This window comes from Notolepis coatsorum (genome assembly GCF_963971535.1).
Source record: "Notolepis coatsorum genome assembly, chromosome: 2".
NCBI classification, from domain to species: Eukaryota; Metazoa; Chordata; class Actinopteri; order Aulopiformes; family Paralepididae; genus Notolepis; species Notolepis coatsorum.
Window position 1 is genome coordinate 149,305,951 of NC_140166.1, and position 15,716 is coordinate 149,321,666.

The 15,716-nt window shown below is 44.8% G+C and overlaps 1 protein-coding gene across 1 annotated transcript in view; it reads left to right on the forward strand.

Annotated features, from left to right (window-relative positions):
* The window catches only part of niban1a (niban apoptosis regulator 1a), a 134,110-nt gene extending 123,165 nt beyond the window's left edge, over positions 1-10,945 (forward strand). The window contains exons 11-15 of the mRNA XM_084308343.1: positions 4-54; positions 1,349-1,456; positions 2,150-2,261; positions 6,390-6,784; positions 6,830-10,945. Coding sequence (XP_084164469.1) covers positions 4-54; positions 1,349-1,456; positions 2,150-2,261; positions 6,390-6,784; positions 6,830-8,212 — 2,049 coding nt within the window. The 3' untranslated portion in view covers positions 8,213-10,945. The remainder of the gene's footprint in view (positions 1-3; positions 55-1,348; positions 1,457-2,149; positions 2,262-6,389; positions 6,785-6,829) is intronic.
* Positions 10,946-15,716: the final 4,771 nt, after the last annotated feature.

A 15,716-nucleotide genomic window follows, 5' to 3' on the forward strand; every position in this document is an offset into this window, starting at 1 on the left:
CACCCAGACAACGCAGGCTCTGCCATGGAGAAGGTCAAACTCCGGGTTCTCAAGGTCAGACCATCAGAGAGACACCATGTCAACAAGAGAGTAAACATCAGACACCATGTCAACAAGAGAGTAACCATCAGACACCATGTCAACAAGAGAGTAAACATCAGATAGACACCATGTCAACAAGAGAGTAACCATCAGACACCATGTCAACAAGAGAGTAAACATCAGATAGACACCATGTCAACAAGAGAGTAAACATCAGACACCATGTCAACAAGAGAGTAAACATCAGACACCATGTCAACAAGAGAGTAAACATCAGACACCATGTCAACAAGAGAGTAAACATCAGACACCATGTCAACAAGAGAGTAACCATCAGACACCATGTCAACAAGAGAGTAAACATCAGACACCATGTCAACAAGAGAGTAAACATCAGACACCATGTCAACAAGAGAGTAACCATCAGATAGACACCATGTCAATAATGAGAGTAACCAAGTTTCAAGTTCAAGTTTGTTTTTTGTCACAAAAAGTCCATGTACATTACAGTGAAATGCTTGGTTCTGTATGAGCCCCTGAGAATGTGCTTCATACAGTAAAACGGTAGTAAAATAGGAATAACACTATACAATATACAATACAATCTACAAGCTAAAGTACAACCTAAGTACAACCATCAGATAGACACCATGTCAACATGGTGGCTCCCCATTGCTGCACGTATCCGCTTCAAGGCCCTCGACCTAGCATACCGTGCGGCAAAGGGAACCGCTCCCGCCTACCTCCGGTCAATGGTCTCTATCTCTAACTACACACCCCCAAGACCCCTACGCTCTGCATCTTCTGGCCGCCTCAGACCTACTCCTATCCAAGCTCCCGGAGGGTCATCAAAGAGAAGTCGCCTATTCTCAGTCCTTGCCCCACAATGGTGGAATGAACTACCCATCCCAGTTAGGACAGCCGAATCCCGTCCAATCTTTCGCCGTCGACTAAAGACTCACTTCTTCAACCATTATCTGAAATGATTAAAAAAAAAAAAAAAAAAAAATCTAACCCTGACTAACCTTACTGTCATGCACTTGTCCTAATAAACTAACCTACACTGTAACACGCAACACTTGATGAACATTGTTACTCAGCTGATAGAGTTGTACCCTTCTTGCTGTCTTGTCGTACAGAACTTGTAAGTCGCTTTGGATAAAAGCGTCAGCTAAATGACTAAATGTAAATGTAAATGTAAAATGATATTAACCATCAGATAGACACCATCGTCCTCGAGACATGTGGGCCGTTGCAGGCTAAGAGGACATGATGACAACCAGCATGTCTCTCTCTCTTCCTGCAGCAATATGACTATGACAGCAGCACGGTCAGGAAGAGGATCTTCCAGGACGGCCTGGTGGCCATCACTCTGCCTCACATCAAGAAGAACCTGGCCGCCACATGCAAATCTGTGAGCCACTGTAACACACACACACACGCACACACACACATGGAGACTCACAAACATGCACACACAACCACACATTTTCTGTCCTCTTGTATTCCTCTCATAAAGGGGAAAATGGCTAGTGATGGCCTTGATGTACACACACACACACACACACACACACACACACACACACACACACACACACACACACACACACACACACAGACACACACACACACACACACACTTCTTAGCCCTATTCCATTTCTTGCAGGCAGCAGATGGTGTTTCTTGTCCTTATTCTCTCCCTCTCTCTCTTTCTCCCTCTCTCTCTCTCTTTCTCCCTCTCTCTCTCTCTCTCTCTCTCTCTCTCTCTCTCTCTCTCTTTCTCTCTTTCTCCCTCTCTCTCTCTCCCTCTCTCTCTCTCTCTCTCTCTCTCTCTCTTTCTCTCCCTCTCTCTCTTTCTCTCTCTCTCTCCTCCCTCTCTCTCTCTCTCTCTCTCTCTCTCTCTCTCTCTCTCTCTCTCTCTCTCTCTCTCTCTCTCTCTCTCTCTCTCTCTTTCTCCCTCTCTCTCTCTCTCTCTCTCTCTCTCTCTCTCTCTCTCTCTCTCTCTCTCTCTCTCTCTCTCTCTATCCCTCTCCCTCTCTCTCTCTTTCTCCCTCTCTCTCTCTCTCTCTCTCTCTCTCCCTCTCTCTCTCTCTCTCTCTCTGATAGTCGCTCCAGGATCTCGATCAGTTCATCTATGCTGACCACTCCAACTTCGTCCACGTGGAGAACGTGTATGAAGGCATCCTGCTGCAGACGCTAGACAAGGAGGTCACTAGAGGTGAGGTTCTACTGGTTCTACTGCAGACACTAGACAAGGAGGTCACTAGAGGTTCTACTGGTTCTACTGGTTCTACTGCAGACGCTAGACAAGGAGGTCACTAGAGGTTCTACTGGTTCTACTGGTTCTACTGCAGACGCTAGACAAGGAGGTCACTAGAGGTTCTACTGGTTCTACTGGTTCTACTGCAGATGCTAGACAAGGAGGTCACTAGAGGTTCTACTGGTTCTACTGCAGACGCTAGACAAGGAGGTCACTAGAGGTGAGGTTCTACTGGTTCTACTGCAGACACTAGACAAGGAGGTCACTAGAGGTGAGGTTCTACTGGTTCTACTCAGGGCCGGATTAACGACTGGGCCGTGGCCCGTGGGCCTCTAGTGACGAGGGGCCTCAAAAAAATATATATATATATATATTTTGTAACTTTTTTTATTTTGTATTATTATTATTTTGGAGATCGATGTCATACTGTGACACTGAAATGAAAAAATATTTCATCAACTAAAATATTTAGTCAACAAAAATATTTCATCAACTAAAATATACAGTACGTCACACCCCGCGCCTCTCCCTGCCGTCTGCATGTGGCTAATGTTGAGTTTCCGACCCCCCAGTAAGCTAACCATGGATACATCCAAAAAAAGGAAAGTCTGAGGAAATAGAGGGTTTAATTCAGCGTGGACAGATTAATTTGCTTTCATGACTAACCTGTAGCCTATGCCTGATATGTGGTGCGAAATTTGCAAACAACGATTACTGTCATTTTGATTACTGTAGTTTGCCTGGTATGTATTATTATTATTATTATTATTATAAAAAAAAATGTATGTTGATTTAGAATTAGAATGTCAACGTTATGAATGAAGCTTCGAAGCTTCGAACTATTCGGTACAGCCCTAGTTTCTACTGGATGTCAGGGCAAATCTTCCTCACTAGTTATGTAACTAGAGCTGCCTGAAGCTCTTCTTCACCAGTGATGGTAGAAGGAGGCCGAGGTGAACGTAGTGTGTGTTCAGCATCATTCCTCAGTGCTGAATGGACTCCCAACAGGCCGCTTCAATCTCTCTCTCTCTCTCTCTCTCTCTCTCTCTCTCTCTCTCTCTCTCTCTCTCTCTCTCTCCGCTGTAAAGTTATGTAACTTCAATATTATGCGCTTATTTAACCAGGCGAGTTGACACAAAAACACATTCTTTATTTAAAGTAAGAATGACTTTGGGGAGCAGTTGCAACACACACACACACACACACACACAGACCCGGCGCCATGGGCGGGCATTGGGGGGCCTGGCCCGCCCACTGAGTCAGCTGTGCCCACCCTGAAAAAAAAATAAAATAAAAAATGTGTCAATCAAAGTCGACTATACAAATGCTTAGTCGGGGACAGCCCTAGTGGGCACTGATGTCAACAACAACACTACTGAAGCTAGCACGGCACTCTGTGAGAATTCGTTTTCTACCCTCAAGAACATCTTTACAGAACATCGCCTTAGTATGCTTCATCGACGCAAGGCCAATTTAATTCAGTTGGCATTTGAGAAGGACTTAACAAAAAAGTTCAGGAATGAGTGGAGGGGCAGTGTTTTAAGAAGATTTCACTCTGTCCCCAAACGCCGCTTGCCGCTCTACTAATGATGGTGAGTAGCCTGTGGAGGAATTTTGTTTGCTTTTTTATGCACCTTATTTTTGTCAGTTCAGTTCAGTTTGTCAGTGAATTCAGAAGTGTTGAATAAATGGAAACTTTTCAAAGATATAGAATAGAATAGAATAGAAATGTATTACCCTGAGGGAAATTTGACACTGCAAATCACTCAACATCAAACATTTAGACAGAACAAGTCACGAATAAGAATAACAAAACAAATGGCCTAAGAATAGAATAAAATGAAATAGAATAAAAATAGAATAAAAGATACAGTAAATAAATACAGTAAAAATATACTGAAGTCTACAGTAGGTGTAATATTGCACAGTGCTGTTTAAAAAGTAAGAGTCCAGGAAGATGGTAACTGTCACTCTGTGCTCAGTGATGCAGTGAGGCACAGTGATGCATTGTATAGTCTGATGGCTGTCGGAATGAAGGACTTCCTGTGCCGTTCAGTGCTGCATTTAGGTAGTGTGAGCCTATAACAATACATGCTCCTCCTGTCAGCCAAGTCTGTGTATAGTGGGTGGGAGGGGTTTTCCCTGATGGCCTGGAGCTTAGCAAGGTTCCTCCTCTCCGCCACCCTCGCTAGGGCGTCCAGCTACACCCTAACCACGCTACTGGCCTTCCTGACCATCTTATCCAGCCTGTCTGTGTCCCCTGCTCTCAGTCCGCTGCCCCAGCAGGTCTGTTATATATATCCGTTCAGTCTGTTTTTGTATAAGTGAATGTTCTTAAGATAGAGAAATTTGATTTTTCAATTGCCTCTCTGCTGTTTAGTTCAGCACCATGGGCAGCGCCAAGCAAGCCACAGCGCCGTTGTCCCAGCTGAAACGTATAAAACGGAACCTGTGTTGAAAAACCATTGTGCCCCCCCGAGAACATTTTATGCCCCCCCACTAATTTGTTTCTGCAGCCTGGTCTGCACACACACACACACACACACACACACACACACACACACACACACACACAGTCACACACACACACACACACACACACACACACACACACACACACACGCAGAAACACACACCTACACACATACACACACTGGGGCAAACAGTAGGCTTAAGGCTTGTGCCCACAGAAGGTCGCCAGTTAGTTTCCTGAGCTGGCAGGCAAAACAACGGGTGAGGGGAAGTGAATGAGTAATGCTCTCCCTTCAAGAACAACTGTTGAAGTACCCTTGAGCAAGGCATTAAAACCCCAACTGCTCTGGTAGAACTGCTCCATATCCAGAGGCAGGAAATTGAGCTTGTTCTGTGTGTGTGTGTGTGTGTGTGTGTGTGTGTGTGTGTGTGTGTGTGTGTGTGTGTGTGTGTGTGTGTGTGTGTGTGTGTGTGTGTGTGTGTGTGTGTGTGTGTGTGTGTGTGTGTGTGTGTGTGTGTGTGTGTGTGTGTGTGTGTGTGTGTAAAGCAGGGCCATGTTGAAGAAGCATACCTCCCCATGATAAATAAAAACGGGGTTCGCACAAGGTCCTTGATTATTTTTTTTCAATAAAAAAACTGCATTTAAAACATAACATACATATAGCGTGCTGAGTCGCCAAGCGGTCGTCCCGGGTTCGGTTCCCACACCCGGTGACCATCTGCCGCATGACTTCCCTACCTCTCCTCCCGTGTCTCCCTCTCTCCTCTATCGGCCTGCGTGGCCAGAAAAAGCTGTAAAATGCTAATAAATATATAAAAAAAACAAAAAAATAAACATAACATATCAAAGCACTTGACTTAAACCTTTTTTTTTTATCCACTTTTTCCTCCCATTTTCTATATTTTCTCCCATCCCAATTTCGTATCATCCAATTCAACCCTCCCCTGTCACGGACGCTGTTTCTTGCCTCCCACAAGCCGGCTGCAATGTGGACTAAGTCATACATAGCACAAGTCCCCTCCGGTACTTGAGGTAACAGCAGTCGCATCTTTTCACCTGCGCAGCTTGATCTCTCAGTGGTGAGGAGTAACGCGTGGGAGGCTCACGCTGCCCCCGACACTTCCTGATTCTACTGCGCAGGCGCACCAACTGACCTGTTGGAGTCGCTGTCCACAACGCCCGATCCCCACCCATCAGTTTCCCACCCCCTAATACGGCCAATGTGTATTAGTATGAACGACCAGCTAAACTGAAAGCAATGTGGAGCGCTGGGATCGAACCTAGCACTTGACTTAAACTTAAACATAACATATATGAAAGTGCTTGACTTAAATTTAATTTGTAAGTGTCTTGTAACATACAAAATAACTCGAGTCAGAATCGTCATCATTTAAAAAAGGTAAGTAAAAAGTAAAAAAAGAAAAAAAAATATATATAAAATGTTTATTAAAAAAATCATCATAATTTAGAAATGAGATTGCATAGGTCCATGAATCGAGATCGTGATTTTTTTCCCGATGAATGTGCAGCCCTAGTGGGAACCCTGATAAAAGCGTTCCATTGTGATCATACCACCTAACCATTGCTCTCTCTCTCTCTCCTCTGCCCCCTAGTGGTGAAGGAGGCTGCCAACCACAGGAAGCACAACCTGTTCACCGACAGCAGGGACCTCTTGAGCCAGTCCAGTCGCTCCAGCCTGTCCTCCACGCCGGGCAGCCCAGCCCAGCCCGGGTGCTCGGCCCGGGGCTCCCCTCACCGGGACTCCCCCCACCTGGCCTCGCCCCTCGTGGCCAACGGCCTCCCGGCCCCGGCCCCCCCGGAGGAGATGACCCCCCTCAGGGCCGTGACGGAGGAGCCGCCGCGGGAGACGACTGAGGAGGTCGACTTGCCGCTGGCCCAAGCCGAGGCGGTCGCGGCGGCCATCGTGGCGGCCGTCATAGCGGAGAAGGTGGAAGAGATGGAGGCCGCTGGTGTCGCTGCCGCGCGACAGGAGGAGGAGGAGGAGGAGGAGGAGGAGGAGGAGGAGGAGGAGGAGGAGGAGGTGGTGCAGAGCGAAGTGTTTGAGGCCGCAGCGGAGAGTACTACGCCTGTTCCCACCGGGACCCCTAAAGAGGACGTCCCAGCCCTGCCTGAGGCAGCCGGCCCAGCGGAGACGGAGGAGGTCCGCGCACCGGCCGCTCCAGAGACCGTCGTTACGGTAACAGTAGAGACATCCGTCGAACCCGAGACGCAGAACGCAGCTTCGCCGGAAACTCCCAGTGCTGTAGCAAGTGTGGAGGTGGAGGTGGATGCTCCAGAAGCAGCAGCAGCAGCAGTCCCTGATCCCACCCCGCCTGCTACCCCTGTCCCAGGGCCCGGTCCCATCCCTGAACACGTGGTCCAACAAACTCCAGTAGATGCAGTCGCAGAACGCATGGCTCCGCTAACGGTGACCACCACTGAGGAAGGACCTGCCAGTGTGACTACAGTCATCACCACAGAAGAAGAATCTGTGGGCGTGACTACGGTAATCACCACAGTAATCAACACAGAGGAGGAACCTGTGACGGTGACTATGGTAATCACCACAGAAGAAGAACCCACAAGCGTGACTACAGTCATCACCACAGAAGAAGAGCCCATGAGCGTGACTACAGTAATCAACACAGAGGAGGAACCTGTGAGCGCGACTACTCTAAACACCACCAAAGAAGAACCCACGAGTGCGACTACAGTAAACACCACCACAGAAGGGCCTGTGAGCGTAACTACAGTGATCACCACTGACAGATATGTAACAAGTGTGCCTGAGTGCAAGAGCGGTGCTGGAGCGGAGTCAGAAGCCCCCTCTGGTGGCGCAGAGCCTGTAACTGCGCCCCCAGACGGAGCCCCGTTGGGACGAGTCGCCACGCTGGACGACCCCTCGTCTCTGAACGTGTCGGTGGGGACCGACTCGTGCCCCTCGGACCCGGAGTCCTTCGAGGGATCCAGAGACTATCCCAGCAGCGAGGACGACCGCTCCGCCACCTCCATCCACTCGGAGGACGACGACGTCAGGGCCAGCGAGTCGCCCGTCAGCTCGGACGAAGACCCCGCCGCGGAGGTGGCGACCGCAGGGACCTCCCCGGTGGTGAGTCCCAGTGAAGACGTCGTCTTGCCTCAGGCCCCCACAGAAGACCCCGGTGCTGGGGAGGAGGTCACAGCGGGTGCAGACGTAGAATCAGAGCCCAGCGAGAGCCCGACGAAGGCTCCAGAGGTGGCGTCAGGCGACACCCAGGCTTCAGCCTCCCCTGAGCCCGCCGCCATGGAGGCCGCTCAGGCCGTGGAGGCCCCCTCCCCCGTCCCCGGGCCCGTAGACTGTATCCAGGCCATCCGCAACCTGGTGGTGGAGGTGATCGAGGTGGAGGAGCTGGCGCTGCGCTACCCTTGCGGTGTTCCCAAGGCGGACGAGTACTGAGGTGACCGTGGGTCTTGACACCGTGAACACTAGGAACTACGAGGAGACGAGACATGGTAGCTAACCTTTTTTCAGTCGACGAGAGACGTTCTCATTCAGCAGGTACGGGGGGACAGGAAAATGCTACCGATTTAGTTGTCCCGTTTTACACAATTCCGTTGCTGTGTAAATAGAACTTCTCGTGGAACAAACTTTGTATGTTTTTTTTTGTTTTGTTTATTACCACATCTGTTAAAAAGAGAGGGCTTAGATTGGATATTTACCAATTGATCTTACTATACCCCTAAAACTAAAAAGAAACATGTAGAAATGTAATTTTAACCCTTTCACCGCCGCACTACCAAATGGTTTAACCCTTTCACTGCGACAATACGGAATGTTAACCCTTTCACTGCCACACGACAAAGGGTTAGCCATCTGTAGTGTGGTAGTGAAAGGGTTAATACATCGTCTGTTGTTTTCTGTGAGGGGTGAGTGCCATCTACCCCCCTCTTAGTCCTCTTTACATAGTGATATCATAGTCAAATGGGGCAATGTTGGGATTAGCATAGAGTTGTGGATCTTACACAACAGAGTTACGCTGATAGAATACTGTTGGACATACCATGTGTGCAGCCTCAATATGTTATCTATTTATCATGGACTGAAGAAGTGAAGCAGGACCAAAGCCAGGACGAGTCCCACCGAAGGGAGGGCTACTGAAGACATTATCAAACTGTTATACAAGCTTCCATAACCCCCCCCCCCCACACAAATGTAATAAAGATACAGTATGCATTAAATGAATGTAAATACGTTTAACAAATCGATATACGAGGGGCTGTATCTGGGATTATTATAACCACCAATAACCGGGTCTCTTAGCACTAAATGTAATGTTCCATCTGTGTGCATCAACGATTAATTTAGTGCTCAATTGCTTTTGGGAAAACACAGTCCAGGGCTGGATAAGGTGATTACACGAGATAAGTGTGGCAACATTTTTATGTACAGCTGCATGATGAAATGTTATTATACAACTCTCTGCTGTGAATTTCAAGGACCAAGAACAAAAGAAAAAATATATATTTACTGTACACCAAGCAGACAATGGAGAGTCTAGCTTGTGTCAGTTTATTATATGTACAGTTCAATTTAATCTAGTACGCATTACAATATCAGATTGTTTTGCAGCCACCAAAACCAAATATATAATTGTATATGTATTGTTACGTTGTGTGCTACATTTTATTGTAATTATATCACTGCCATATTGATTACAGGAGTTCAGCAGAAGGATTCTACATAAATTATGATGGCTTTGGGATTTTCCTCTATCTGTATTATTTGACTAACTGAAGGATAACTTTTTTTCTTTTTTTTATATACACCAATATTCTCAAAGAAAACTAACACGTAGTATCTTAAGTGCCTGTAAATTAAGTATCTACATCAACTGTCTTTCCACGTTTACTCCCAAGTGCCTCGGCGGTAAGAGAGTCTATCTGTCCTCTCTGGCATCAAACCCTCGGTTACACAGTGAAGGATGGGGAGTCTGTTGCCATAGAGACCGATCCAACGTCCGTGAATATCCGTGCTGGGATCTTTCAACGCCGCCAAGTGCCTGTGTTCACCCGTACATCGCGCGCGCACACACACACACACCCGACCCGGTTCGAGAACTATGCTGATGTGTGTATCGTGGAGGACAGGGGTGGGGTGGGGTAATCCAGGAAGCGGACTGGAGAGTGTGTGAACAGTATATCCAACGGTACAATTACTGCACACATCTGCACGATTTTGCCGCATTCTTATGTTCTGGATTTAAATGTGGTATTTTAAGTATTGTGTCGATTTGAAGGACGACTGGAGTTGGTGGTGCCTGTCTGTTATAGTGAATATTTATATGAACAGGAATTTAGTAGTCGTTCCGTTCTTTGTTGTTTTGTCTTTTCCGTTGGCTTACCGTGTGATCTTACTTCTTGGAATACCCTGTTGAAGTCTAACGAGACGCCAAGTATGTAGGTGCATACTGTACATGTACAAGAGCTGCCCTCAGTCTAAAGCACCGTGAAGTCCACAGACGTAATCCAGCCGTCCGCCGTTTGTATGATTGTTGTGGGACACACACACACACACACACACAAAAAATAATAAATCCTTTTATTTGACAATAAAATGCAGCATGCTGCTTTGATTATTCATCCACAGCCTGCAAATCGTTTCGACTCTCATTTGGTAACGGGCATATCTACAGAGTTCCTACTTCCTGCACTGCACATGATTTACTGATCACTCCAGGATCACTATCAGTCTGCATTTATAATTTAAAACTTTAAAATGTAACATTGTTTGTTGAACGAATGAATATTCCAGGTCTTGTTTTGATGGAATATAATGGAAATAGAATAGGAGACAACTTTATTATCCAACCACAGCTAGATAATTAGCTGCAGTTATCACTTTGGACTTCCTATAATCAGAAAACGTGTTATTTGGGTTATCTTTCAAAAGCAACTGAATCCATACTAGCGGTCGAGCCTGAAAACTCCCTGGTGGTCATGTATTATTCCCAACGTTTCCACGCCGGGGAAATATAATTCCATGACCTTTCCAGGTTTTCCATGACTGTAGGAATGTAATCATCATTTATCATTTACTTTTCATTAATTAAGTACAAATAAAAAAAATCTAATTTTAAGTTTGATACCCATGCATTTTATAAATGATACGATGGATTTGTTTTCTGTGTTGAACGGTCATTCAACTCATGAAGGACCAAAAGTAACAAAGAAATATTTTAAATTCAAGTAAGAAAAATAAAAAAAAATGAATTCTAAAATCAGAAATTCTATGTTTTTCTTGTTTCATTCTACAGTATATCTATGCAAAAGGAAACCCACATGCTGAACGTGTTTGAAAAAAGTAGCCTGACTCCAGAATTGAGTTCCAACCATTTTATTTAATATATTGCACCAGAGTAAGAGGCTGTTCCAGACCCTATTCGGTAGGCCATAGTGCTCCAGGCTCATGGCCTTGTTCAGACTGCCAGCCCAAATCTGTTTTTTTTTTTGGATATCCAAATGTGACTTTCTGCTAAATCGGATCCAAACCACATTTTGGAGGGGGTTTGAAATGAGATTCCAATCGGATTTCTACAGATGCGTCTCAGTCGGGCCGCTCTAAAATCATATTTCAAATCCAGAGCGAGACTAAAGTGCATCGGCAGAGCGGTATGGACGCGGAGGACAAGACGGGACAGCGGTCTGTGGGACAGACGCTGAAATAAATAGTCTCCTGGCACTTTGGGGTGATGATGGTGGATCTCCATCGCAAACGTATGTACTGTAGTGACTGACGCCTATATGATGTCTTGGACATCAAGTAGCGGAGAAACAAATGAGACCTGTCTGCAGTCTGAACAAAGCCTTAGAACGAAGACAATTATAACGCAGAACACTGGTAATGTACAAAAACATATATATATATAAAAAAAAGAAAAGCACAATCCATAAACATTTGCTCACATTTTAAAACGCATTTTCGTGCCAAGAAGGCAGAACACTAAAAGAGGCCGGCGCTGCCAATATTTTCCTTTTCTCATATTACATTCAAAACCATTAAAGTCAAGACGACACACAATTCCACGGTCCAGACTCCACACCATTTACTCCAGTGTCATCACCTACCTGTGTGTGTGTGTACACGTTAAAACAAAAGTGTAAACTGAGTGTAAAGGCAAAGCAGGAAGAGTGTGTGTTCTAGCGTGAGGCGTCTGCATGCAGCTACAGGTCTGATACAGAAACATGTGCCCGTACGGATACTGTATATTGTTTCTTTAAAGGTAGAGTCTGTGATGTTGTCAAGCAGCGTCCTCTACAGGCGAAGGAGACCCTTCTTGCTATAGGGAGGTGTAGTGGTTACGTCATTGCTGTTTCCCGCACGGTCCACCCCTCTTGAAATTGCCATGTATTTCCAATGGACCCATTTTTTAAATCGTCTCGTTTAAAACAAATAAAGCATGAACACAGGCATGGTGTAGCTTTGGTGTATTCATCCACAAAAAAATTGCAATTAATCGTAAAGGTAGCAAAATAACGTTTATGTTTTCGTTCAATGAGGAACTACACAATGGTGTATTGGGCGACAGCGACAGGCGTTCTACTGGTAAGTGTAGTTATTTTTTAACGACAAATTAAAAACCTTATAACTAACTTTATTTCAACCAAAAATGCTTAAACAATAATGTTAGTGATAGAAGGGAACTCATTTTGTGCAAAAATGGAAAGCTTGCCAATGTTCATGAGGCAGAATTATTACAATAGTCGATAATACATTTTCCCAATGATAAATCCCTATGTGGGTGGACCTCGCGGGAAACTAAAGTGACGTCAACCCAGGAGCCAGACCAAAACAAGAAGAAGATGCCGTTTGAAGGCATTACAGATTCTACCTTTAAGGGAAGTAGTATAGTCAAGCGTATACAGTACTTAATAATATTAGGAATCCTCTTCAACTGGTATGTATTCAAGAGTATATCAACCTATCAGCCTAATTACTAGTAGGATGTAGGATACCACATTCTCTTTGCAGTAGGGATGCCCCGATCTGACTTTTTCAGTCCCGATACCGATACCTGGGCTTTGGGTATCGGCTGATACCGAGTACCGATCCGATACCCATTGTTCAATTAATAAACGGTATGCCTCACTGTGTGGAAGAGACTGGGATCATTCTTTTGTGCAAGGCAACATCAGGCTTGACTTTCCTAACTTAGTGAAACTAAATGTAACAAATTAACACAGATATAAATGTACTGAATTGTAATTTATTATTAAAATTAAATAACAAAAAAATATATATGATATCGTTCTTTTTTGAAATTGTCCCCGATACACGATCTAGCTATTTTAGTCATATCGGGGCCGATATCCGATATCAATATGGGATCGGTGCATCCCTAGTTTGCAGTATAACACCTTAACAACTCTCACTGACCCACTGTCTTAAGGGATGCTTGGTGGTCAACCGTAAACATTCTGTAAAGTCTTCAGGCGGAATGTAGTTTGTGGTGAAAACATTGGAACCCCTGGATAAATGTTAAGACATACGAAATTTTAAAACAAATAAATGAGGTTAATTTAACCATACAGTACGTATTCTTACATATATACACGGTCAACACTGAGACAATACATATGAACAAATACTTCTAATATTATGAGCTCAAAGTGAGAAGAGGGAGAGAGAGAAAGAAAAAGGTGTGAAGAGAAAGAATTCGGTGCTCAAAAAGACAACTTGAGGAGGCGAAGCAACAAATTGAAAAGTGTTTGACATCAGGGACGTAGCTGCAGCTCTCTCAAGGCCAGACGAAAATGTTGGTCAGTCATGCACATCCCTAGTAACTGTAAATGGTAGATGGTGGAGCGGCTGGGTAGTGCAGTGGACCAAGCACTCGCCTACCACTGCAGATACTCTGGAATCTAATCCAGCGGTCAGCGGTCCCTACTAACACAATTGGCCGTGTTAGCGGGTGGGAAGCCGGTGGGGTATGTGTCCTGGTCGTTTGTAAACTGTGACTCCTATACTGCCTGTTCAGCAGGGAGGGGATCTGGGGGAAATAGCGTGAACCTCCGCACGCGTTACGTTCCCCCAGTGAAACTCCTCGCTGGTCAGGTGAAAAGAAGCGGCTGGCTGACTCCACATGTATCGGAGGAGGCATGTGGTAGTTCTACAATCTACACATCCTCCCCAGGCCGACAGTGGGGCAATGCACGCAACGACCAGGAAGGGAATTGGCATAACGATTAAATTGCGATGGGTGAAAAATACAGAAAGCCCAAAAATAAATAGAATACAAATAAATAAATAGGTAAATGGTGGATCTATATATCGCTTACACCGACGGCAGAGGCGACCATGCAAGGTGCCAATTAGGGGTTAAGTGTCTTGCTCAAGGACACGCTGCCCGGGAGGAGTGGGAATCGAACCGGGAACCTTCCAATTAGTGTAGTGTGGTAGTGAAAGGGTTAATAATCAAGTAATAATCCGTTTGGCCTCGAGAGAGTGCGGCGCCTCTTCCCATTGGATACAAAACAGAACGTGTGTCACATGTGTTTTTGGTGCAGTTTGATTGGACCTCCTCCCTTCACACTGAAACACCACAGAAGGACTCTGCGTCCGAGACTCCTGCTTTTAACCCAGCTGCGCTCACATTCAATAACAGCAGCGAGGAAGCTGTCCGTAGAGGACATTACAGCGTGCAGAGAGACAACTAGCGGAGGTGAACAATACAGGTAGTAGAGTAAGTAGTGTTTACTCTGTTCCTTCACAATAGAGACACAGTAGAAACAGTGTCGGGGACAAAGGCTGAGCAGTGTGTTTGTCTGACTCTACCGTCTATAACCAAACCTGTGAAGCTGTGAAGAACGGGGACACTTGCAAAAAGTGGTTCTCATCTCATTATGTGTGTGTGTTTACGTTTACGTGTTTGTTTCTGTGTGTGTTTATGTATGTGCTTATGCGTGTGTATGTGTTCATGTATGTATGTATGTATGTATGTATGTATGTATGTATGTATGTATGTATGTATGTATGTATGTATGTATGTATGTATGTATGTGTGTGTATTTCTGTGTGTTTCTGTGTGCGTGTGTGTTTCTGTGTGCGTGTGTTTCTGTGTGTGTGTATGTGTGTGTGTGTATGTTTGTATATGTGCTTATGCGTGTGTATGTGTTTATGTGTGTGTGTATGTATGTATGTGTGTGTATGTTTGTATATATGTGTGTGTTTTATATGTGTGTGTTTATACGTGTGTGTGTTTGTGTGTATGTGTGTGTTTATATATATGTGTGTGTGTGTGTTTATGTGTGTGTGTATGTGTTTATATATATGTGTGTGTTTATATGTGTGTGTTTATATACAGTATGTGTGTGTTTATATATGTTTGTGTATTTATATATGTGTGTGTGTTTATATATATGTGTGTGTCTTTATGTTATGTGTGTGTGTGTTTATGTGTGTGTGTGTGTGTTTGTGTGTGTGTGTGTGTGTGTGTGTGTGTGTATGTTTGTATATATGCGTGTGTATGTATGTGCTTATGCGTGTGTATGTGTTTATGTGTGTGTGTATGTATGTATGCATGTATGTATGTATGTATGTATGTATGTATTTCTGTGTGTGTGTGTGTGTGTGTATGTTTGTATATATGTGTGTGTGTGTTTTATGTGTGTGTGTGTGTTTATGTGTGTATGTGTGTGTATGTGTGTGTTTATATATATGTGTGTGTGTATTTATGTGTGTGTTTATGTGTGTGTATGTGTTTATATATATGTGTGTGTTTATATATGTGTGTGTTTATATACAGTATGTGTGTGTTTATATATGTGTGTGTGTTTATATATATATATGTGTGTGTGTGTGTGTGTTTATATATATGTGTGTGTGTCTTTATGTTATGTGTGTGTGTTATGTGTGTGTGTGTGTGTGTGTTTATGTGTGTGTGTGTGTGTGTGTGTGTGTGCGT